The sequence below is a fragment of the Diceros bicornis genome, chromosome 33, assembly GCF_020826845.1.
Source record: "Diceros bicornis minor isolate mBicDic1 chromosome 33, mDicBic1.mat.cur, whole genome shotgun sequence".
NCBI lineage: Eukaryota > Metazoa > Chordata > Mammalia > Perissodactyla > Rhinocerotidae > Diceros > Diceros bicornis.
Genome location: NC_080772.1, coordinates 25,287,422 through 25,313,648, shown reverse-complemented (window position 1 = coordinate 25,313,648; position 26,227 = coordinate 25,287,422). Strand labels below are relative to the sequence as shown.

Sequence of the window (26,227 nt, the reverse complement as noted above, 5' to 3'; positions counted from 1 at the left end):
TAATAAGCATCTGTAGACTATAATCAAAAACCAAAGCAAAAGACTTTCTTCTCTCCAGAAAATGATCTTCGCTTTCTGGTTTTGCCTTTTTGACTTATCAGCATCATTTCTGAATATTAATGCTCAAAGGCAGTGGGGTCTCAGGTATCCCCTTGTCACCTTCAGTCTATTCCTCTACCTCACTTGAGCTGTTTGTTGAAGGTCCATGAAGGAAGAATACAACTCAGAAGCTTTTGACTAGGGGGATATTGGAGAAGGCTTACTCTGGAAAGTAATATTTCTGTAAACATGAAACTTAAGTCAAAAGTGTTCTCTAAACTCTCTCCTTAGTATTTAATTCTAAATCAAATATCAAACTTAAGCATCATTTGAATTTCATCTTTGATATTTCCGTAAGTTAGAGCATTAGTAATAAATTCTCTCTATCATCTTATCTCAAATTCTTTTTATTGTCCTTCCCTGGTTTTATTTCTGCCTGCTCTTCTGATTTTGGTGTTCTCCCGGTTCTTATTCAACACTCCCTTGCTCTTCTCACTCTTTTTCTCTAATGTCTTCAACTGTCTTAAGCAGCTGGCTCCCAGATCTACAGCTCTGTGTACAACCTCTTCTTTTTGGGGTTTAATTTCACCCCTTGTTGGACATCTCTACTTAAATACCTCCAGATGTCTCAAATTTAACACATCTAAACTCAATCTTTTCCAATAACAAAATAAGGAAAAAAACTTTTTTTCTTTGGTTACTGTCTACCTATTTGCTTGTGTTAAAATTCTTCCCTTTCCACTATTAAATGTAATTTTTCTGGTCTTTTCTCAGTGCTTAAGTCAGTCTACTCTTCTTGTCTTACTGTCAGTGCTGTAGTCCAAGCTTTATCTTTCATTTGGACTATTACAAAATAGCCTCTAGGTCTTTCCACTCTTAGCCATCCTTTCACAGTGCCTTTAGATTTTTTTTGAAGAAACCTACAGTCACTACCGTCTCCACCCTCCTCAGGTTCTTTATTTCCTGTGGAATCAAGTCTAAAAACTCTTTAGTTTAGCATTCGAGTCCCTTTATGGTCAAGTCTGGACTTAACCATTTCAGCCACACATCACCTCTTATGTATTCTATAGTAATATTTGTGTCATACTTTATAATATAATTTCCATTCTGATTTTATCTTGTAACAGCTCTTAATGAAGTGGTTAGGGGAGATGGAGTCATCCTCATTTTATAATTGAAGAAACTGAAGCCTGTAGAAGTAAAGTCTTGTTCATGGTTAATAGGAAGCTAGTAGTAGCTAGTAGAACAGTCAAGACTCAACCCAAGTTACTTCTCTCCCATACTGCCAATTAGGTGTGAGTACCAGCATGGGAAAAATGGCTATCTGTTCAGTAATGTTATCTCTGAAAGTGAAAGATTATATGTAGAATGATACCTTAGAAGGCTCTAGGGCAGTTGTTCCCAATCTTTTGAAATATGAGGATTCTTTTTTTTTTTTTTTTAGGAAGATTAGCCCTGAACTAACATCTGTTGCCAATCCTCCTCTTTTTTGCTGAGGAAGATTGGCCCTGGGCTGACATCCATGCCTATCTTCCTCCACTTTATGTGGGATGCCAGCACAGCATGGCTTGATAAGTGGTGTGTAGGTTTGTGCCCGGGATCTGAACCTGCGAACCCTGGGCCGCAGAAGTGGAGCGCACGAACCCAACCGCTACACCACCAGGCCGACCCCGAGGATTTCTTTTTTAACATCAATTTTGTAGTCCCTCCTGTGTCATAGAAGTTATATATTCGAATATCCATGATTGAGAACAGGACGCAGCTTCTCTGAGTCCAGTAAGACTTTAAAATTACTTTTTAAATTTTATTAATCACATTATCTGTATGGTTATAAAATAATTATAATGGGTCTAACAGTCAGTGCTTGATGTGCATATAGATTTCAAGATTTTTCCAGTAACTGAACCTTTCCAGAGGTTCATTGCCCTGGGGAAGTGGTTGGAACCACTCTAGGGCAGTAAAATTCCCCATTTACCAAAGATTGTGTCTGATGAGACCCAGCAGCATTGGCATTCGTTAGATAATTAGTCTTTTATTTTCCTATGCACTAAGCAGTACTAAATTTACCACTACTTACAAGAGTAGAGTTTGGGGAAATATCACTAGAATAGACCAGTCTCATGAAATTATTACTTTTGTATTTGTAAGTAAGATCTGTAAGACCATACATAAACTTTATAGTTTGGTGTGTTTTTTGCCCTACTAGTTAAGATTAATTTCTCATGTATCTCACTTTACTATGAAAAATAGCCTATCTAAAAGATGGTGTTTAGCCCAGTCATTTGCTTTAAAGGAAACAATAACAACAAAAAACTTTTTCAGTTAATATGGGAGCAGAGATGAGGCATCTTTTCATCACTGTTTTCTTTTTTTTTTTTTTTTTGGTAAGGAAGATCAGCCCTGAGCTAACATCCGTTGCCAATCCTCCTCTTTTTTGCTGAGGAAGACTGGCCCTGGGCTAACATCCATGCCCATCTTCCTCTGCTTTATATGGGACGCTGCCACAGCATGGCTTGACAAGCGGTGCGTTGGTCTGCGCCCAGGATCCCAACCTGTGAACCCCGGGCTGCCGAAGCAAAGCACGCGAACTTAACTGCTACACCACTGGGCCAGCCCCATCATCACTGTTTTTTATTAATGTGCACGTAGCATCAGCCGTACAGAAAATAAAATATCTTTATTTATATATTCTATTTTTCTATGCTAGGATACATGTAAATGGTTGGTTAATTTAATGTGTATTGAGCACGAGTTGTGTGTGAAATGCTATTCTGTGTACTTTAGAGATGGGGGAGACTACAGAAGTTACAAAGGCATTGGGCCTGCCTTTAAACAGCTTATAATCTGTTTAGTATTTGGATAGGTAGACGTTTATTTATTCTGTAATTATCGAGTACATATCATAGGATAGACACTGTACTAGGTGTTAGCGATTCAGTGGTCAACAACATGGCAAAAAATAAAACCCTGCGTATGTGGAATTTGCATTCTTGTAGAAAGAGACAGACAATAAACAATAAGTAAAACACATATAGAATGAAAGATGATGAAAAAAAGTAGAAAAAGGGAATGAGGGTGCTGTAGCCTTGGATAGAATGATCAGGAAAGATTTCACTGAGAAGGTGACATTGGAACAGAGCTGTGAAAGAGGTGAGGTGAGTGAGTAAGCCATGTGAAAAAGGTGAGAGAGCAGGTGAAGAGAGCGAGCAATGCGAAGACCCTGAATATGGAGCACACCTAGTGAGGTCCCTGGAGTGGTATGTAAGCAAGAGGGGGAGTGTAGAGCGTAGGTCAGAGAGAGAAATTTGGGCTAGAGGGTCCAGCACAGATTGTATAGGACATTTATAGCCCATTGTAAGAATTTTGACTTGTACTCTGAATGATATTGGAAGTCTCTTAAGATTTTGAGCAGAGGAATACCATGATTCTACATAAAATTACAAGGGAAAATCTGACTGTTGTGTGGCAAATTGAGTGTTGGGGGCACAAGAATACAGGGAGGCCAGATAAGCTATTGCAGTCATCCAGGTGAAAGGTGGAGGGACTTGCACCACAAGGTAGCAGAGGAGGTTGTGGGAGGTGGCCATGTTTTGGACCTATTTTAAAGGTTGAGTCATCAGGATTTGCTGATGGATTGATGTGAAATATGAATGAAGGAAAGGAGTCAAGGAAGACTCCACAGTTTGGCCTGTGCAACTGGAAGGACAATAAATTGAAGTATGAATCGTATGCCTTGGGAGTAAAAGAGAAAACAGCGACCAATTTAGAATAGAATGAGGGGGCAAAGGAAACTTGTTTGCACTGGGACTTAAAGAACCAGGAACGTTTATGTCAAAAGTGCAGCAAGGCTTGAAAGGGTGTGGCCTCTTCTGAGATTTGTGAGCATGTGCTGTTGTAGTTTTACTTGTACGTACTTGGGAGGCTACAGCAGGAGATGAAAAAGGAAGGGTATTTTGGGGCCAATCAAAGAGGGTCTTACAATGTGGAGGAGTTAGAAATTTATCTTGAGGGAATTGGGAGGTATGGTTAGTCTCCATCAAAACTATGAGGTCCTCAATCTTAGTCTCTTTACTGTTTTGCTTCTTTTCCTTTCTACCTCTTCCCTCACATTAGCAGCTCTTCCCTTCCTTCAAATATCCACTATCTTATACCCCTTTCCTCTGTCAAAACATCCTAATTGAATCAAACACATCTATATTATCTTGTAAATGTTCAAGTTATACTTGTTTTTAAGCTTTTCAACTCTAATTTTTCTTGAAGTAATTATAGGCATTTTAGAAATAAGAGGGGAAATATTTTTTAGGGGCAAGAGGACACTGTTTAGTCCTGAAACCATATTAATGCTAAGAGGAGTGCTGAAAATATACTTACCTTGATTATAAAGCTTTAGAAACACTGGAGCAAAAGAGTAATCACTTTCCCCTCACCCTTATTCCCCCTCCTATTCATGCCCCTTACCATGGACCGTTTTATTCTGTTGCTCAAAATTCCCTGATTACAGAACCTATTTTCATAGTGTTCTCATCCTTTCTTTCATTCTTGGTCTGAGTCTTCCCGCTCTTTCATGTGATGGAGGTTAAGCTTTCCAGAGTCTTAAATAACAATTTTTATTGGCTTATCAATCAAATTGTCTATCAATTAGGATACCTGACAAGGAGAAAGTACACAGTGAACCTTATTCATTGAAGCCTTCTGGGTAAAGCAGAGGGAGTATAAAAGAGAAGACTGGTAGGCTAGAAGAACACAGGGTATAAGGGAGAGAGGATGGTTACTGTCCAAGGGAACCCAAGTTTAGTTTCATTGTATCCAGGAATCTTGTCTTTACAATACATGTGTAGCTACATGGTAGTGGTAATTATGGAAGACCAGGAAAACTATTAATATTGATGCTGCTGATACATATTTGATGACTAAAAAGAGAACTGAATTGAAAACTATGCTAAAATTCCAATCCCCAGTCACTTTTGTCAAATATTTACCATTTATTCTAGACTATCTATATCATATATTATTCATAATTAGATATCTGATTTAGTTTATTACAGTAAACTCTCTGCTTGTACATTCAGCTGTTATAGTTGCCCATTAAGTATTGTCATCTGCTCATAATTTTAATCAGAAGAAACATTCCTTCATATTGTCGCTGGAGAAACCTTGTAGATTGGTTTTTGTAATTATAGCCTGTTTTGTACTGCTCATTCTGTTCATACTGTGTTTTGACCTAGCTTGACACCATATTAGGTGTCTGACTTTCTAATTACTTCCAGAGCACTAGTCTGAACACAGTAGTGTGCCTTCCTTGTGGTAAGATCTCAATGTTGTGAGGTCATTTGTTATCGGGCTTGATGTTTAAAATCCTTTTGTTCGAGTATCATGAATTTCATATTAGAAATATTAATTCATATTCATATTAATATTTCATATTAGAAACAGTTACCTAATTTCCATCCTTTAATTTGTCACTATTGGTGGCTTTCAGTTTAGATTTTAGTAGTTTTATGAAAGATACTACATTCAGTACCCAGAGGTTTCGCAGGGGTTGGCTTGCTTAAAATTAGATTGGATGTGGGATATGCATACTTTAAAAAGATCTTGAGATAATTCTCTTCTAGATCTCACCTGCCCTTTAAAATTAGAGCCACAATGAGAGGGAGATGTTTGGAAATTTAAAGACGTCTGAGGACTGCTTCTAATGCAGATTCAGAACTTGAGACATGGGCCGGCCTCGTGGCTTAGCGGTTAAGTGCGCGCGCTCCGCTGCTGGCGGCTCGGGTTCGGATCCCGGGCATGCACCCACGCACCCACGCACCGCTTCTCCGGCCATGCTGAGGCCGCGTCCCACATACAGCAACTAGAAGGATGTGCAGCTGTGACATACAACTATCTACTGGGGCTTTGGGGGAATAAAAATTATAAAAAAAAAAAAAGAAAACTTCAGACGTGATGCACGTGCATTAGATCTAAGATCCTTTTGTAAAATTCTGACTTTTTCCCCATCCAATAGCTTGTTCTTAAAAATCTGTAATTCCATTTTGCTCAGTTTGGTTTATGCAATAGGGCATGTGCACAGACTCTGTTTTCTAACGTTTAATCTGTATGACTAGTTTGAATCTGAATAAATTATTTTAAAAATAAATAATTTAAAAAATAATTAACAGAGTTCTTATTTATTCCCTTTGGTTTCAAATTCATTTTATTCAGTTGTCACACCTGTTTTAGATAGTTTTATCAGCTACTTGGGACTCAAAAAAAATCTTTTGAACTCTGGAAACAGCTTAATCATCTCTTAAGTTTTCAGAACCTGCTTGGCTGCATTAAAATAACTGAAATATCTGTTTCCTCCTTTGGCTTATGCTGTGTATTAAATAAAGAGGATGGTTAAGAGCATGGTCTTGAAGACATTCAGCCTTGGTTACTCTCCCCATCACATGCAGAGAACCAGAATACCAAAGTTTACCTCGAAACTGTCTGTGGTAACTGCTAACCAGACTTTTACATGAATAAACTCGGGAATTCAACTCTGGCATGTAAACTCAGCCTTCCCATGTTTAGATAAACTTCTAAAATTATGTATCTGGCAGGCTAGGCCCTAGGGGTTACCTGTAATATGTGCAACTAAGTAATTCCCTGTTTTTGGTTGCTAAAAGTTTCAGCCTGGCTGCATTTGCCCTGCATGCAGCATGTTAAAAAGCCCTGTGCTTTTATTTTATTTTTTTAGGGTTATTGTTGAGATCAGATTTATTTTTATTTCGGTTCCCTCAGACTTCAAAGCTGTTTCTGTCTTGATTTCTGGCTCTCTTCTCTGCTTATAGAATGTCTGCTGCTTCTGCTATGGGTGTCTTCTACTGCTACTCATCCCTTTTCTTTCCCTTCTCTCCATTTTCCTTTTGGTTCATGCATATTTCGTGGCTCTCAGGCCAAGTAATTTAGTTTATAATCATTTCTCTCCAAGAAAAATACTGCTTTCCTTCTGCTCTGTGAATTGACATGTGATAGCCTTTGTATTTGACTGTGTGCTTTTTCCTTGATGGTTGCTGATACATTGATTCATTTTTGCCAAAGAAGATAACTTGGCAGTTCTTCATTTTTGGGCACTCTTCAAAGCACTCTTCTATTTGACTTCTTAAAAAAGAGACCTCACTGGAAAAGAAACCCTTAAAACATAATTGTGTTCAGGGAATAAGCTCTTAGGCGTTGCTTGTGTTCTTATACCATTGCTCAAATAGCATTTTGTGGCAAAATGAATACCTCAGAGCAAATGCATATTCTGGGAGATTTGTAAACTCCCACTCTAGACATCTACAACACATTGTGGGGATATCAAATGAACAGGATATAATAAACTATAGTTCATATTTATAAAAAACAAAATTTAGTTAAATTGTGGATAGATTCAAAGTGTGGAACTGAAAGACCATTTAAGCAGTCATTTCCTGTTGCAGAACAGCGCTTTTTTTGTGTGTGTGTGTATGTGAGGAAGATCAGCCCTGAGCTAACATCTGCCAATCCTCCTCTTTTTTTTTTTTTTTTTCCTGATGAAGACTGGCCCTGGGCTAACATCCGTGCCCATCTTCCTCTACTTTCTGTGGGACGCCGCCACGCATGCCTTGACAAGTGGTGCGTCGGTGCGCACCCGGGATCCGAACCGGCGAACCTCGGGCCGCCACAGCGGAGTGCGCGCACTTAACCGCTTTCGCCACCGGGCCAGCCCCCAGAACAGTACTTTTTTAGCAAAAAGTGATAAAAAGGCACTAGCACTGATAAACATAATTAAGATAAATGGGTATACCTCGAACACAGCTGTGCCCAAGTCAGGGGGTTTGCTGCAATTGCGCAGGGCAAGTAACTTAATATCTCTTGTTTTGAGACTTGACTTTTATTTTTCAGCTTTATTTTAGCTCTTTTTAGTGGGAATGAAGGGTAGATGGCCAGAATTCAAAGAAAAAAATATATGTAAGTGTATAAAGTCTTTCCTTTGAGAAAAAATTCCTTTTGCTGTCTTATGCTAACTTCAGCCAAGGAAATGAGTCCCATATGTTAGTAGTATTTTGAAACATTAGAGGACTCCTACTTGTATGAAAGAATGCTTTATTAAAATGTGAATATTTCTAAAATTGTAATAAAAGCAGATTTGTAGCTAGATATTTAAAAATAAAAGCAAAAACCTAGCCTATGGTAATTTCCCATAACATATCCCATATTAAACTATGACATACCTTGCTCTGGCCACACTTATTTCACTGGCTCTCTTTTCTGCTCTATAAAGGAAAAAAGGGGTATGTCTAGAGCAATATATATTTCATCAGGTTCTGTCATAACTTAAAGTAGGGTTTCTTAGTAAGATGCTGCTGTAATTCAAGTGTGAGACCATTTGCAGGGCTGAGAGAGATACTGTAAGTATGGTTGGGGAACTACTGGTTTATGTATGATGAGCTTTATAAAAATCCACTCATACCTACTGAATTAGAATCTGTGAAAGTGGGGCCCTTGAATTTGTATTTTTAGCGAGATCTTCAGGTGATTTTTTTTTTGAGGCCAGGTCAGGAATTAGGAATTACTAATAAACAACAGAATAAAAATGGTACATCTTACTGCAATATAAAATTAAAGATTGGTGGATTCATTTTTATATCAAAATAAATAATTTATTGTGAAGTAACATGTATAAACATTCTTTTTTTTTTTTAATAATTTTATTTATTTATTTTTTCCCCCAAAGCCCCAGTAGACAGTTGTGTGTCATAGCTGCACATCCTTCTAGTTGCTGTATGTGGGACGTGGCCTCAGCATGGCCAGAGAAGCGGTGCGTCGGTGCGCACCCGGGATCCGAACCCGAGCCGCCAGCAGCGGAGCTCGCACACCCAATGCCTAAGCCACAGGGCCGGCCCTAAACATTCTTAAATATAGGACTTCTACTTTCTTTGACCTACTTTGGGCTCTGCTTACAGATTCTCAGGATATACGAATTTAATCTCCTTGTTCAGGCACTTAGAGTGATCTGTTTAAGAAACACTACTCTTGAGATATTTGTTGAAGTATTAGGGCAAAGGAAGGAAATAATAGATTTATTACCTTTTACAACAGTGTTGAGGCAAGATGGAGAAAGGAAAAACCGTTAGAAGAATTGAGTAAAAGAAAAGGCAGAGAAAAACAACAAGTAATTGGGAGACTTAATCTTTTTTTTGTCTAGGCACATAGTTATTTGCTGATTAATAAGTAGTAATTTTTGCCCATCATAATGGACTGTTAGTTTAGAGGAGGTGGAATGTATAGCAGTCATTTCTTTTTGCATATAGGACCTTAGGTGGTAGCATTCTTACAGGTGGAAGGAGTGTTTCTACCACCTGTAACTCACATAGTCTCAGAATTGAATACTTTTGATTGGAATTTTAGTGTATTTGATTTCTGTAAGCAGAGAGTAACGAGTGGAATTTGAAAAACCATTCTTATAAATGTGGTTATCTTTTACTAGTCTAAAAATACATGGTAATTTAAAAAATTTTTAAAGGAATTTGTGAAAAATACCTGAAATATGAAATAATCTGGTTTTTTCCCCTACTACATGGTCATTCATACAGTGAAACCAGTATTTACTGAGTTGATGAGACTAAACAACAAGCAGTTGTTTATCTTGTTCCTAGCACTGATTTTGTTTGTTTTTAATTTGGTTTTTAAAATATTAAGTTATGTGGAGAATATTTAATTTTTTGGTAATACAGAATATTTGAGTGTTAATGGAATTTTATTCTTTCTTAGGTCATGTTTACTGGTGAAAATATTCCCGTTCATCCTCATGTTTATAGCAATGGTCATATCTGTTTATCCATTCTAACAGAAGACTGGTCCCCAGCGCTCTCAGTCCAGTCAGTTTGTCTTAGCATTATTAGCATGCTTTCCAGCTGCAAAGAAAAGGTAGGACTTCTCAGAATTATTCCAGGTAATATCTCTTCTTTTAGTTTAGGTAGAGAAACTGTTTTAATATATAATTTATTTGAAGGAAGGACTTAATGCTTTTTATTATAAAGTTATAGGGAATGTCATATTTAGTAATAGATTGGAAAATTATTTTGATAATCTTCTGTTCCAAATAGTAGTCAGACATTGCTTTATATTTCTTGAACAGGATATTTCTACACATGTTCTTAAATAATCTGAATTCTATTTCCATAAGCATGCACAGGGCAAAAGTGTACAAGAAATTCTTGCTTGTAGATTACACAGTGGAAAGCCCAGGAACAAGCATCATAGCTCCCTTCTCCCCTCTGCTGGCTCCCACTCTATCAGCCTCTTTTAGGGAATTTCCTGGGAGCCAGAGCTTTCCGGTTAACAATGATTAGGTTGAAGAAAGAAGATGAGATTATCAGTAGAATTTTCAGGACTTTTCCTCTTATTCTCCTTTACTAATCCATAGATTCTATGTCTGATGGAAAGAGGAAAAAACCAGAAAGGAAAATCACGAGTTCAATTTAGGTTACCCTTTTAAAATATTTAAATTCCCTGTGCATTTCTGGCCCTCTTGTCATTCCTGCTTGAGGGTTAGTGTAGGACAATATTCATGTATTTCTACATTTTAAAGCCTCTCTTCATGAAGTTTTCCTTTTGTATTCTGTTTAAAGGAGAAACAAATTTACCTTAGAAATTAGGGAGCTGTAGGGTTATTTATTTTAGGAGGGTTTTTTTTCTGTGTCCTCTAAAATGAACTGTGATTTTTATTAAATTAGTAGAGAAGTTGTAAGATATTACTTCATTTTTAAATGGTCGGTTCTCTAGACTCTGAAACACTCTAAGTCATTGTTCGCAAAGTGAGTTTCTTAGAACGTTAGTTCCATAAGAGGTTTCTTGGTGTTAGGTTAAAAAAAAAAACAATTTTTTTTTTGTTCAAATAAGCACAGGAAATAATGGGTTAAATTGTATTTTTTTAATTGTAGCATTAAGAGCCCTTAATGCTGTTTCATATACCATATAAGAAAGAAAAAAACTTGTGACAGTTAAACTGACACGCCGTTAGTTAAAAGACGTCTCCATTCAGGAATATTAAAATGTGCAGAAAAAATGTACATCTTAAAATAGACCAAATAGGGGACTTATTATGTAATGTACTTTCCTTTTTGCTGTTGGCTTTTCTAAGCTTCATTTTAAGGCTGCACTTGAGCTTGTGTTAACCCCAAGGGCTTTGGAAACAAGTCTTACTCAGTTATTGCTTCCATATTTTCTCCTCTCCCTCACCTCCAACCCCCAACACACATACGAGGTTTAAACTTCGAGGTGTAGAGCAGAGCAGTTTGCAGTTACAAGGGCTTCTATGTTCCTGTTAATGTTTAATGTCCACAGAAAAGTGAGGCAGTAACTGTAGGATTTAATAAGAAAGTCAAGAGATGAACACCAATGATATCTGCACATAGCTCTTGGCTGTGCCTTATGATTATTAGCTTTTGTTTACATTTAAATGTAATGGTTTACTATTAAAAACTAGAAAATGACTATATTTTCATATCTCCTTCCTCTTTTTCTAACCCTCACCATTCCCTCACATTCTAATTGTCTGCTGCTAGTGTTTCTTGCATACTTAGTATAAGACTAATCATTCCACTTAAATTATTGATAAGCTATGTTATCATAGTTTTATACACTATCATATTGATAAACAATGTCCAGATTATCATCTGGAAGTCAGAATCTTGGCATTATTAGTTCTGTGAAATATGATAAAATTCAGCAAACATTTATTAGATACCTACTATGTGCTGTTTTTACTGGGCTAAGTTCTAGGTTACAGAGATGAAGAGGAAGCTTGCTTTGGCACTGAGAGGATCTAGCTCCAAATAAGCTTTAAAAATTCTTTTAAATACTCACCAAAAGCTCTTCTAATAAAACGGGTAAATTTTATTCTGTGGTGGACATGGTTCTATGAGTTTCACTTTAATAGCCAACTCTCTTTGAATACAAATTTTAATTTTTACTGTAGGCATTTTGGGACTTTGATTTAGTCATAATTCTTTCTTTCCAGTTTCCTTTTTCACAATCAAGAATGGTTTCCTAAACTGAAGGCATTTAAATCCATTGTATCAGTAGATTTCAGTGGATTAATGATAATTTGTGATATTGAGATCAGGGGCCTCTCAGTAATCTACCCTGTATTCTCAGTGCCCTTATATAGATAGTCCAAACTTTCCAGTTTGTATTCCATTCCTAAACCAATTTTGGTAATCCATCTTTTTGTATAGTTACTTGATTTTTCTAAAAACCACATCTCCTTGATCACTTATCATTTTGGTTATATTCTTTACTTAAGCAAACAGAATGAGTGGTTTTTTCTTTCTTAAATATTTATTTTTTTTGAAGATTGGTTTCTAATAAATATACAGATAAAATGGGTTTATGATATTATTTGCTATAGAAGTGGCAGTTTATTCCACATGAACACTGGTTATGACTTTGCAGGACAAACAACAGCAGATCATCTATTCTTTGAAGTAGTCAGACATCTAATTTCATAATATCAATTTTTCAGGAATTTTCTCAAACTGTATCAACAGGATAATCTTGGGATAGTTATTTAACTTCTTATGCTCTACTCTTCCCTTTTGTTAAATTACTATTAATATTAACTCATAAGGGTATTATGAGGCTCAGCTAAGATAATAGTTAGATACATGGGTTTTAGAAGTGCCAAGTGGACTGCCTGTTTTTCTTCCTGCTATCATCTAGGTAGTCCTGCTCACCACTGCTTTTTGGTTGGACCTGTCCTATCTACAAACCTGACCCCTGTGGCTTTAGTACAAATTTGACATGTTTCCAAGTCTTTGTAGAGAGTCACATATTTCTTGTGTCTGATCAATATCCAACAGTTTTCAGGAAACTTCTCTTCCATAATCTATCTTCAGTGTTGTTGGCGTCACTATTTCTGATGTAGCTCCCTTGCAGAGCTGCCATATATTTCTAGTATTTTGTGAGTCAGGGCATATGTCTAGCAGAAATGCCAATATATCTTTTCCTCTTTTTTCCTCTTATATATTGTTTGGAAACTGAATCCTTTGGTCTGTCTTTGATGGTACTATCTTACAGAAAAACAATATTTCCTTGTGGAGGTTTATAAGTTGCTATAGTTTCTTAGACAAACCTAGTTAGACTTTTCTGTTTTAATTAGCTCATAAAATTTAGTAATTATTAAATTACTTCTAGGGAGATAAGATCAACGAAACCAAAATTCTTTACAACCAAATGCCGCCACATTTGGTTGATAGTCATTCTCTAGTAATCCCGCTGTAACCTAACCCAAATCAAACACACTCATTCCTATTTTTTTTAAACAATTTTAGTGTCAAGAGTCTACATGTCCTGGTGTATATTATTCTTTCAGCTATGCCATCAGTATTTATATTGTTTTTATACATTCTGTAATAATTTTGCTAAAGCTTTTATTAAAACTGTCTCCCCCTTATGTTTTTCTGTTTTATAACTTCTAATCTACTTAAACTCTTTTTGGTTTCAGAGGCGACCACCAGATAATTCTTTTTATGTTCGAACATGTAACAAGAATCCAAAGAAAACAAAGTGGTGGTATCATGGTAAGCAGTTTTATCTTAGAATAATAACTTTTAGCATTTTGGTTTGAAAGATTATATGTCTGTTTGCTTGGGGAAAAGAAGAAAATATATAATTGATATATTTTTGTAATGTGGAGAAGATTCTTTAAGATATTTTATGGATAAGTTAGACTAGATTTTTAATGGGGCACATAAAATTAGCCATCATACAAGTAAAATCTAAAATTGCATTAACATTCTGAAACTACCATTTTATTACAAAAAAGAAGTCCTTAATAATCTTCAGATCAAATTAGGAAACGTGCTATTTGAAATAGAAGTTTTGATGCTTTGTGTATTCATTTAGTTCTGGTACTCTTCTTAGTGGCAGGGAAAAGGGTGGAACCACATTGTAAGAGATGACCCATTAAATTAAAGAAAGCTCTTCCTATTCTAATAGTTATTCCTCAAAAAATTTGTTCTGCTGATAATGGCTTTATGAATATAGTACTCTCAGTAATTTTAAATGTCTCTTGTTATTGTTGGGAGGGTGATGGTAGCTTTATATTTGAAAGCTGCTAGCATCTTTTCTAAACTGACATTACTGCTTCCCCATAGAGGTATTTGAGATTAAAAACAAAAATTCTATATTCCTCAATGTACTTTTTGAAGCAAGTGAATAAAAACCACCCTCTGTGATTCTTTTATATGTAAGAGCATTTCCTTTTTTAAATGCTATCCTAATAAGAAATTAGAACTAACAAAACTAATTAATAGAAATATAGCCTTCCCCCCTTAAACCTTTCTATCCAATGTGAAACTCTCTGTTACCTCTTTTAATTTGAGTCAATTAAAAATTTTTTTTTAATTATAAGAGTTCTCTAAGTGTTGAGATAAAAGAGGGCTAGAGTCAATATAATAGCACTAAAACAGCAGTTACAAGTTAGAAAACACAGTGAAAGAGGAATGCCATTCCTGAGAGCCACAGAAATATGAATATTTGGGATAATGTTAATGAGAAATATAGGTGACCTAGAAGAAGAAATGACAGAACTTTTAAGAGCTGTGAGAAATAGAGATACTCTGATGAAAAACCAGAATTATAAAAAAAGTATGTTCTTTACAAATTATAGGTTTAATGTAATTCAGTAAAAATCCAGTGTTATGATGGAGTGAGTGCTTTGAAAGGTTTAGAAAAAACAAAAGGTGAGAAGAGCAGTTTGAATTTTGAACTACAGGATAATGAAGGAGAATTAGTGTACCAGACACCAAAACATTAATGCAAGAATAGACGTTGAAATAGAATTGCTCTTTTCTAGGCCTTTTTGTATATACGATATATACATTTTTTTATTTATTTATTTTTGTGCGAAAGATCAGCCCTGAGCTAACATCCATGCTAATCCTCCTCTTTTTGCTGAGGAAGACCAGCTCTGAGCTAACATCTATTGCCAATCCTCCTCCTTTTTTTTTCCCCAAAGCCCCAGTAGATAGTTGTATGTCATAGTTGCACATCCTTCTAGTTGCTGTATGTGGGACGCGGCCTCAGCATGGCCGGGCAAGCGGTGCGTCGGTGCGCGCCCAGGATCCAAACCTGGGCCGCCAGTAGCGGAGCATGCGCACTTAACTGCTAAGCCACGGGCCAGCCCTATATAAGATTTAAATATGTGTTAAATAAGGTGTCACAAATCAGTGAGAAGGGCGAACGTTATTTAGTAAGTATTCCTGTTAGAGAATTAGTAATTATTTTGGGACAGAAAAATTTACATTTTTACTTCATATATAAAATATTTCCTGTGGATTAAATTAAGTATTTTTTAAAAATACAGCAGTAGAGGGTCTTGCCCGGTGGTGCAGGTGGTTAAGTGCGCGCGTTCCGCTGTGGTGGCCCAGGGTTTGCCGGTTCGGATCCCAGGCGTGCACTGACGCACCGCTTGGCAAGCCATGCTGGGGCGGTGTCCCATATAAAGTGGAGGAAGATGGGCACAGATGTTAGCCCAGGGCCAGTCTTCCTCAGCAAAAAGAGGAGGATTGGCAGATGTTAGCACAGGGCTGATCTTCCTCACAAGAAAAAAAAATACAACAATAGAAAAAGTATTTTAAAGTTTTGGGTATCAACTCTGAATGAAGGAAGAATTTCTAAAATTAAAAGGAATCACAGAAATAAAACAGTTATGAAAATTTAAACCTTTTATACAAGCACCGAAAAACCTCACAGCACAATCAATATTAAGTTAAAAAAAATTGTGAAAAGCATAGCTTATTAAAAATAACATTTATGAAAGTTGCTTAACAATAAATACAATTAATTAAAAGCATAGGCAAAAAAGTTCAACACAGTAAAATAATTACAAATTTAATATCTTGAAACTATTATTGAATTGGCCAAGTTTTATAAGATGAGTGCAATGCTGGAGGAGAGTAAAGGGTAGCATAAAACAGTGTTTTCACACTTGCTGGTAGTATAGCAATCCTTTAAGTCTAACCCTTTAAGGAAGTAGTGCAGCAATACTGAACAAGCTTAAAGTTCAAGATCAGATCTTTGTCTCAGTTACTATACTTCTGAGAATCCATCCTAAGAAAATCGTCTTTAATACAAGAAACGTTTTATGCGTGAAATATTCAGTGGATCGTTATTTATAATATACTCTCTATTCCTTATCCTCCATGTTGTTGCCTCTACATATGCTGTTTGCCTGGAATGAATCCTTCCACTACACACACCCCTCTCTTTCACCAAAGCCTTGTTGATTACTCCTTCCTTTAAGGAATGTAATAAACTTTATTACTGTGCCTAGAATGCCGGTTTTGTTTTAGTTTTAAGATATCCCCAGATTATTTTGATACAGCTAGTCACTTGAGACCTTCTGTTTCAGGGTTTCTCAGATATAAAAAGACTGGTTTCCAAATATGATGCATTAATAATCAGGCTTAAGGAATTCTTTCTGAGCACTGAAAGTTCGCTGAAACTTTTAACAAGACCCTGCTTTAATGAAATGGCCTTTCACTACAATTTACGTTGCTGGCTTCTCAGTCTTTTACATCCTCTTGCCTTTTAGGACCAAACACTAAGCTGCCTCTTCCCTCTGTGCCTTTACAAAGAGCCTTTAAAAAAAATTCCTTGAGTGTCACAGACCCTTTATCTTAGCATAGTAAGTCCCCAAATTCATCAAAAATTAAGATCAGTCAATCAAGAATATTGACAAACACAACTAAATCAAACGCTTTTTTAAAATGTCAAAGTTCTTAAGATAGTAGTCAATTGTATTTCAGATTCAACCTCACTAATAATAGAAAAATCCCCCCGTTGTCTTTTCCTACAGTGTTTTTAAACCACTTTGTTTTTCATAAAACTTGTGAAGAAATTGTCTTCAAGTGATGAATTTAAAAAATATGTGCATATATTTTGAAAGTAGAACCCTGTCTACCACTCTATACCACCCCAGTGTTACATGGTCTATTCCTATTGATCTCTTCCTTACTCCCTGGTAGGGAAATGTTAAAAAGACAACCGTCTTTCAAGCCGTCTAATGCTGCCTTATATAGTTGAAAGAACTTATGAGAATTCCTCCATCTAAGAATACTTCCAGAATTTCTTATTACTTGCTTTTGAATAAGAAATGGGGAAAAGTCACATAGTGAAACTAGAAATATAAAAATTGTTTAAAATAAAATACACTTCATAGTAGAAGTTATTTTTCATAGAGTTAATAGCTTTTCTCTATTAACTGAGAAATCCATACTTTCATAATTGAAGTAGAAAAATCTTTTAATAGTTTGAAGATGGATCATCTCCAAGTTAGCCAAGAAGTGCCAAGCGAAGAGGTTTTTCAAACAAAATTAACTTCTTAACGTAATGTAAAATAGTCCAGGGTTTGTGTAGAAATTCATTTTCTCAATAAACAGATTAAAAGTATCCCCTCTTTGTTCCCCCCGAATACAAATTAGCCTTTTTTAAAAGGCATTGGATTCTAATTCAACTAAATCATAACTATCCTGGTCCAGTTTCTTGTCCCAGGTACAGATATATTTTTTTGTCTACAGATAATTCTGTTTAAAACATCCTTGGTTCATTGACATACGGTGGCCATTCTTATCTCAGTACGTTTTCTGCTCCTGCTTGAACCCTGCATGCCTGAATCAGTCCCCTCTCGAATTCTTCCTTAAATCAACAATTTTGTTCCATGAGTAAATCTCATATGAAATCGAGTAAGGTAATATTAGTTATACTTCGAGATGACAGAGCAACTGCTGTGTCATAAAGGTAGGTGGATACACAGAATCTTCCTTGAACTCTTCCTTCACCTTTAAAAGGCCAAAGCATTTCAGCTGTGTAGCATATGTTGTCTTCTCCTTTATACATTTCAGTTACAGGCTATGTGAAAAATAGCCCACCTTGGCCTTATTGTTGAATTTGGAAAATCTTATCAAAAAGGTAATCATACTTACTCATAAAACAGAACACGTCAGCTTTGTTTTAAAGCTTTCCAGATGTCAGCTTATGTTTTTCTGCTTAGCTGCTTTAGTTCCAAAAGATCTTCATTGATCATGTTCTCCTTATAACCCCAAGTTACCATGAAATGTGGACTCTTATTATTTCTTAGCATCAACTAATTCTCGGAGGATTATAAGGTCAGACCAATGTCCTGATGTGACCTGCAAAGCCAAACAAAAAGATCAGAGACTAAACAAAGACTTGCTTGAAATTGGATGAGCTCACTGAAACACTTCCATTTTTAGAAACCAGGCTGAATTGTCCTTCTGTGTGGTGCTCACCAGCATACTTGGGTCAGCGTGTTTGTGAGGTGTAGTCCAAGAGGCAAGAGAGGTGTTGATTTAGATATCTGTGTGCTTCAGAGGGGGCTTCCTGGATGCAAGATGGAGACGCTGTTAATGAAAAACAACAAATCTGAAATTCAGTTCATCTCCTGGTTTTAGAAGAGGAGGACTCAGCTGACACACCAAAATTGAGCTGTCAGATACCAGTGTTGGGTTCTTGAAAAAAAGCCTCTGTCAGCTTAAATTTGTGATGTTCCACATTATTAGTTAGTACACATTGAAAATTAGGCCAGTCACTGTTCCCCTACTGTTGTGTTTGTATACATCATATTTTATGTTGCATTTGAGGTTCTTCTCTAGCAGACAATAACTTATTCAGGTGTAGAAGTCATTGACATGTGAATACCTGTTCCTTATTTTTACTTACTTGAAGTTGAGTAAGGTCATTTCTGCATTGGACTGCAAATATTCTGTTACCAATTAAGGCAGGGGTGCATATAGTTTGAAAAATCAATTGAGCAGAGAGAATAGGGTTTAAAAAACAAAGAGACCTAACCAAAATAGGCATTTGAATGGACAACTCATCTCAGATACAAAAGGGCTGAGGAATTTACCTATGATTCAGGGCTAGAATTTTCTTTAGAAAACACATCTTTATCCGATTCAGTGTACAAATGAATAATTGAGCCTCAAAGTTCAATATCATAAAACAGACATGATTGTTCCTGAAAAAGATAAAAAGTATCTTTTTATGTGATCATAAAAATACTTCAAAGAGCCAACTGGAATCCATTAATAATATAATCTGTTTCCTGGGATCAATATTAAACGTATACAACTTCGTTTCATAAATGATTGCTTTCCACAGATGGGAGTACAGATCTGTGGTTCCTGAAGCATTTTCCTTAAGGTGATAGAGAATTGAACAATATAGCTTAAGACTGCTATTGAGTATTGGCTCCAGAAAATAAGCTTATAGGAAATAAATTAGCATAATGTTTAGATATGTCCAGTAAACTGATGACTCTGTAATTTTGGGAGGAATAGAGGAATATCTTTTTTACAAAACTATGGACTACATTGTGGTTCCGTTCAGCTGGAATGGAACAATTGTAATCCTGTACAATTATAAGGATTATAAGGGGATAAGAACAGAAAATTAGATTAGTATTAACAAACTCCTTTTCTGTCTACCTTTTAGCTGTCCATAGATTTACCTATGTTAGTTGTGAACCTTTTTATTTGTGCTACCTTTTAGGGTTACAAAACCACTTTCTAAATTCCTGAGTCCAAACTTTTACTCAGTGTTAAAGTCTTTGCCCTATATTTCCTGCTGGATAACAATTCTATTGTCTACTCTGAAATCTTTCTTCAATCAGTTCATCAGAGGAAAACTTTAATTCCCTAACTGTTGAGAGACAAACCTAACTGTAAGGATTTATTTTTGTCTTTTTTGGAGGTAGCATCCCACTTCATATCTACTGACATATTACTATGTTCCTTTTCTTCTAGTCTTCTGTCCCTGGGAATATCCAGGGGAGATGGTTTCCAATATAATGTGATGGTTCTCATACACTGGGGAAAACTAAATGACCTTCTAATATAGTTCTCTCTCATTCACGTTTCCCAGAAGCCCAGTGAAGTTAGCTGTGGTAGGTGTCACCTCTTTGGAAGTGGTAATTTGTATATTATATTTGAAGGTATAATTTTAGTAGGGGCTTCTGCAGTTCCAGAAAAAATGTAAATGGTTAATATGACATTTTTTTTATCAGGCCATCATCTTGCCACAAATACTTTAGCCAGGGGGTTAAATATATTCCATGCTTTTACCAGCTTTTATAGACCTGTATTTGTCTTGATCCAAGATGGGTTTACTTTGACTTTTTTTCATAAACTAGTCCTAGTATCAAATAATCCTTTTCATCTAGCTAGGAAACTGTCTTCCTTCTGCTAACAAATGAGTTTTTTGCTTCTTAGTGATGGCTTTCTTATTTAGGGAAAGAGTGGCCACCATGGCTTTGGCTCATACCTGGCTCCATGCTTAATATTTGCTCACAGACTCTTGATTACGTATAGCCATCATGGATTTGTAATGTTTAAGTCTCCATGGTCCAGCTATCAGAGATAACTGAACACTGTCTTCAGAACTTATTTAGTAAGTTTATTTTTCCAAAGATGGAAGTATTCAAGGCAGATAGTATCATATTAGTCCTAAATTTCTTTTAAGATCTGAGATGGAGATTGGGATAGGGAGAATAGCTTCATATGTATCTCCTATAATCATTTTGGTGGTTGGTAGCACATAGTACAGCAGCCTTCTATACTGAAAAACTTCCAGAGTGAACAACCTGATAAAGATACATTTAAGATGCCACCTATCAAAGATGATGTGTCTTTGGAGGTAAAAGCTTACTGGTGGTTAACTAGATAACATTATGTTCAAGTTAAATTTCATCTGTCACTTTTCTTATTGTATACATTGTCTCGTGGTATGATACTCAAGTTTATCGCCAGTAGTTGACATATTAGGTAGAGTTTAGTGCCACCTCTTAGCTTAGAGATTTAAGTGTGATTAGTTTTAGTATTGATTTCAAGGACCCTAGTGTTACAAAATACTTTACTAGAGAAGTGATGTTTTAAGGAAGCCTCTTCATATTTTTACGTTTGTTCTGCATCTGTGACAAATATATCCTCTTTATTCCAAGTTCCACAGTAACTTAAGAAACAGATACTTTCATCTGACACTTAGAGGCTATAAACTATCCACTTGGTTTCTTCTTAAAGATATTCTTATTTATTTATTTAAAGGATTGTAATAATTTAGATATGATTTATTTAAAAAATCTAGTCTGTTTCACCCTTTAGATTACCCTTACGGTATAGGATTGTGAAATATTCCGTTAGTTTGCCCAGCTTAGATGACAAAATTACAGCTTTTTAGCTCTCATTGAGTCGTGTGTGTGTGTGTGTGTGTGTGTGTGTGTGTGTGTGTGTGTGTGTGTGTGAGAGAGAGACAAAGATCAGCCCTGAGCTAATCCTTTTTTTTTTTTTTTTGCGGAGGAAGACCGGCCCTGAGCTAACACCTACGTCCAATCCTCCTCTTTTTTTCCCCTTTTTCTCCCCAAAGCCCCAGTAGATAGTTGTATGTCATAGTTGCACATCCTTCTGGTTGCTGTATGTGGGAAGCCACTTCAGCATGGCCAGACAAGCAGTGCGTCAGTGCTTGGGATCCGAACCTGGGCCACCAGTAGTGGAGCACGCACTTGACCGCTAAGCCACAGGGCCGGCCCCTCATTGAGTCTTTATGAATGGGAGTTTTGTAAGCAGTATATCGATCCTAACATGGGATGGTTTATAAAACATTTTGGCCAATTTTTCAGAATTTTCTCCTCGAGAGCTTTTACTGGTCTTGGGTAGTGGCCACTAGTCTAGCTTCTTTCTAAAGCTTCTTTCTGAAGAATAACCAGTCCTCAAAATAAATATTCAGATACGTTTTGTGAAACAAATTTTGTAAAATAAGTCATGAACCCAAAAAATTGTGTTACATAAATATAATATGTTGAGGCTACCAGAAGGCATTACTAAATAATGCTGTAGGATTGTGTGTGTGTGTGTGTGTGTGTGTGTGTGTGTGTGTGTGTGTGTGTGAGTGTGAGGAAGATCAGCCCTGAGCTAACAGCTGTAGGGTTCTTTTAATTACCTCCTTTGCATATGTATCTGTACTTGCTGAAAACTTATTTTCTATGGAGAAATTAATAACTAACTTTATTCATTGATTTGGAGATTGTACCTCATTTGTTATTTCCTCTGTAAACTAAAGACATGACTTGTATTATTCCGTGTTAAATAGCATGACAGTGTTGGGCAAGAGTTCACTTCCTGTCTTGTTACAATTTTAAATTGTTGCCCATAAAAGAGTTCTCTTAAGACTGATAAATCCTGAATATGTGCTAATATATATCAGTTTATTATTTTAAATAGAACTAACATACTAATAATATGTCATTTTAAGATTTGTGTGAACTACCGTTTCTCTGAAAGAGTAGAACTTGAGTTGTTTGTCACTATATAATTAAATACAACTTGCACCTTTTATTTGCAGGGATTGGGGGAGGCAAGTCAGACATGTAAACCATGTTCTTCTTGCTACTTGAAATTATTTCTATGTTAGACTAACTTATAGATTTTACTTATGCATGCTTGACTTTTTTAATTATCTTTTTTCTCCTTTTCTTAAAGATGATACTTGTTGATGCCACTGTTATCATCCTCCTAGCAGAAGATAGTCCTACTGAGAAAATGAGCACTTTGATCATTCAGTCTTTGAACTTTAACCTTTGACTGGAAGTGACCTATAGGCAATGAAGACTACTTCCTTTTACTGCATTTTTACTCGTGTGCATTCTGGGCGCATGTTGATCGCTGGTTCAGTCCAGACAACTGACATGCTTTTATTAGTCATACAGTATTAATGCAGGTGTCAGGAAATGTCAAATATAATTCCATTTTTTATTTTTATTTTTTTAAGCTTTTGGAAAAGTTCCAGGTCCTCATGTATTGTGCAATAACAATGACTTCTTGGCGGTTTTGGGACGTTCATTGCCGGCAATGGACGTTGTAACAGGAAAAATTTTCATTAACTCCTGCCACCCAGTGATTAATGCATGATAGGGCCTATGAAATGAACTTATCGGTTACAGTGGGATTATAAATAAAGTGAGGGAGCCAACATTACTTTGAAAGTCACCCCAACCATTTATATTTGGATTCTATGCACTGTGAGCCTAAGGTTAACAGCATGAATTAACATGCATCTTTAAAGGACTGTAATGAAAGATCATTGCATATTTATTGAATTGTTTATATCTGCTGTCAAATTGTTTTGACATGGAAGGGTTTCAAGTAACATTGGCAGAGAGGTACAATATGTTATCCCTATGGTGAAAATAAATTCATTTATTGTATATAGTTCCTCAGTCTCTGAAGTCCTCTGAAGGTCTGAATAATATAGGGTATGAATGGTTTAATCACGGCTTTATTTTGGAAGTAAGAAAAATGGCAGTAATGATTAAACTGCTGCAGTCCATGATTTGGGCTTGTTATTTGTACATTAACGATTTTTCCAAGTAGATTACACTCTGTTACTTCCTGCTAGCCATCAGCATGAGCCCTACTGCCTAAACACTATTTCGTTTATTTATGTTTGGAAAATCCATAAACATTTTTGTTTGCTATTTTGTTTCTTTTATGTTTTAAGTCAAGTTTGAATGTTAGAATACTTTAATTGAAAAACTTTTGTCAAGTTTTTTCTTGTAAATTTTCTTTACCTGTAAGTATCATCTTGTCCTTCAATTCCTGTACCCTAAAATAAGAAATACATTTTTGACAGAGGCTTAATGTTTTAACAAAAGAGTGTGGACATTTTTATTTTAAAATTGAAGCAAAAGTACACTATAGAATGGTATGTTTGCTTACTTGTCTCACACAACCATATAGTTTTGCCTGGAAGGATTTGTTTTGTTCTGTTTTCTTGTTTAAAAGACTTTGCTTACAGCTAGATAAAATTTTTCTAAAGAAAAAAAATGTTGAAATGTCCAGTTCTCAGTACCGTGTAGTTAATGATACTGCAACTAGGTTCTCTTTTTAAAAAGCAATTAATGTATTTTATAAATTACCTTTTCACATATGCAAAATCTGTTTCTACTACAATGTTATTTTTACTAATGCCTATTGTTGCACTCTTTTTGACATATCCTGCAGTGAATATATGAATCAGTTTGGGCTTAAAAATAAAAGCCAATTGGCTGAAAGGTTTGAAATATGTACCCCAGCAAAACTATCCAATCAGTAATTGGCAAAGAATATTTTAAAAATTGTTTTTATCTCTGTATAGATGACATTTTGTAGCTTTGTACATGTTGTTAATTAAGGGCATATAATTTTACACTCTAAAAGTATAATTGCTGAACTCAGGGGTGGGTAGACTTCAAAAATATGTCTGCTGCAGAAATAACTTGAAAAAAAATTTAAACTATGGCCAGCCACCAAATTGTGGACACTGTTTATACTGCTAGTTAGCAACTACCACTTTTTAAAATTAAAAACATTTTTGTTCTATCTTGACTAGATATACATACATAAGTTCTCACAGTATTCTCTATCAGTCTTATTAGTTGGCCTGTTTAACCAAGACAGAAAATGTTTTTTGGAATGCTTTGAATTACTCTTAGTTTTTAACTGCTTTTTAATATGAAAATTGCAGAATATGAAAATTGCAGCTGTAAATTATGTATTTTTCATATTTTACATAACTGCTCTAAACTACTGATTGACTTGATCATTTTCTGAGGTGAGTGGGGAATCTCTCTCCATACTGCTGGTCCTCTTATCCTTTTATAAAGAAATGACCTGTGACATTTATTCACCAAAGGAATTAATATACTAGGTCAAAGATTAACAATGCTATACTGTAGATTAATAGGTCATATATAGCCTCAATTGAGTTTTTTGTACAAATAACAGTGTTTTAACATACCTCTTTCTCTGCATAGAGATACCATAAAATAAATTAAAATGAAGCAGAGGAAAGTAAAGGAAAACCAAATAATTTCAGTACATTTTATGGTTTAATGAGAAGAGAATAACATGAAGTATCCTAAAATATAAAAATACTAACCATTCAAAATTTGCAATCAGATAACACCTTATTCATTACTCCCTTCAACTTAGATATCTTTGAAAACTCCTTTGCACTTAGATTTAATAAGTTCATTTTAAATGTAAGTTACATTATTAAAAGACATAAGACATTTACCTGAATCATTGCTCTAGAGAGAGCAATTAATGGCTTTGTGATAATTAAAAGAATTTTTCTCTGTAATGTGTTGTTGAATGACAACCCGAATACCAAGAAAATGTACATAGGAACACGCCACTTCCCTCTTCCCTGCATTCCCTCTATGGGCTCTGTCTGCTGCATAGGCCTACAAATTACACTTTCACATTTAGAGAATATGTACTTGCTTCTTTTTTATTTATTTATTTATTTATTTTAAGGCCATTCTGTTTGCCAAATTCTTTTAAGACAGTGATACCTTCAGTTCCTTATTTTGCATGCTTAGATCATGAACTTGGTGCCCTTTCAAAAAAATATATTACGTCAAGTAGGTATTAATGCCATAGATTTTAAAGAGAAATGGTTTTCAGTTTTTTAAAATAAATTTTTAAAAATAAATTTTATGGCTGTTCTCCTAAGAAATTTAATATTCACCTCTAAAGGACTTACTTGTAATGTGTAAATTCCTCCTTTTAGCTAGCAGGGAAATAATGCTTTTTTTAATCCCCAGAAGAAAATGCTAAAAATAGCTTTTATAAGGCTGTTCATCTGAGAAAGATCTTAATCCTTATTGTTTTGACTATTTTAATATTTGGTATAAAGTCACTAGAATAGTTTATTACTTTTTCCCTTCTGAAGTTTTAAATGTATACAAATATATATATATCATTAGATTCCTGTGGTGGATAATAGTTTCTTCAGATTCGGAAACAGGTATCTAGTGACTGCTTAATTGTTCCCAGATTGCATCAAAGATGATTTGACAAATAACGGAAATGAGTAGTGATAAGAAAATGGTATGTAACCCCATATTACTTGTTTCTGGTAATCAAGTCTTATTTTTTAAAAAGCCATTGTTTTTGAGATTTTGAGAATTGAGGTATTTAAAACTTGTTAAAGCTTCTTCCTAAAAAATAGAAGAGGAGGTACTGTGTGTTCAAATTTTTTTTTAAATAAAGAATTCAGTGTCACTAGTTCTAAGCCTTTATGGTTACTGCTGCTTATATTTTCTCGATCTCAATTTTATATAGTTTTTTGTATATATTTT

At 35.5% G+C, this 26,227-nt stretch overlaps 1 protein-coding gene across 5 annotated transcripts in view; it reads left to right on the top strand.

Annotated features, from left to right (window-relative positions):
• Positions 1-26,227, top strand: part of UBE2W (ubiquitin conjugating enzyme E2 W) — a 139,075-nt gene that overhangs the window by 36,463 nt on the left and 76,385 nt on the right. For 3 of the 5 annotated variants that reach the window (XR_009216585.1, XM_058528894.1, XM_058528893.1), the window contains exons 4-5: positions 9,796-9,951; positions 13,532-13,607. Coding sequence is in view for 4 of the 5 variants with exons in the window: in XM_058528894.1 (XP_058384877.1) it covers positions 9,796-9,951; positions 13,532-13,607 (232 nt within the window). In the remaining variant the exon portion in view is untranslated. Of the gene's footprint in view, positions 1-9,795; positions 9,952-13,531; positions 13,608-18,169; positions 18,317-22,583; positions 26,154-26,227 lie in introns of those variants that run through there. The other 2 variants (XM_058528895.1, XM_058528892.1) reach the window with 2 other exon arrangements.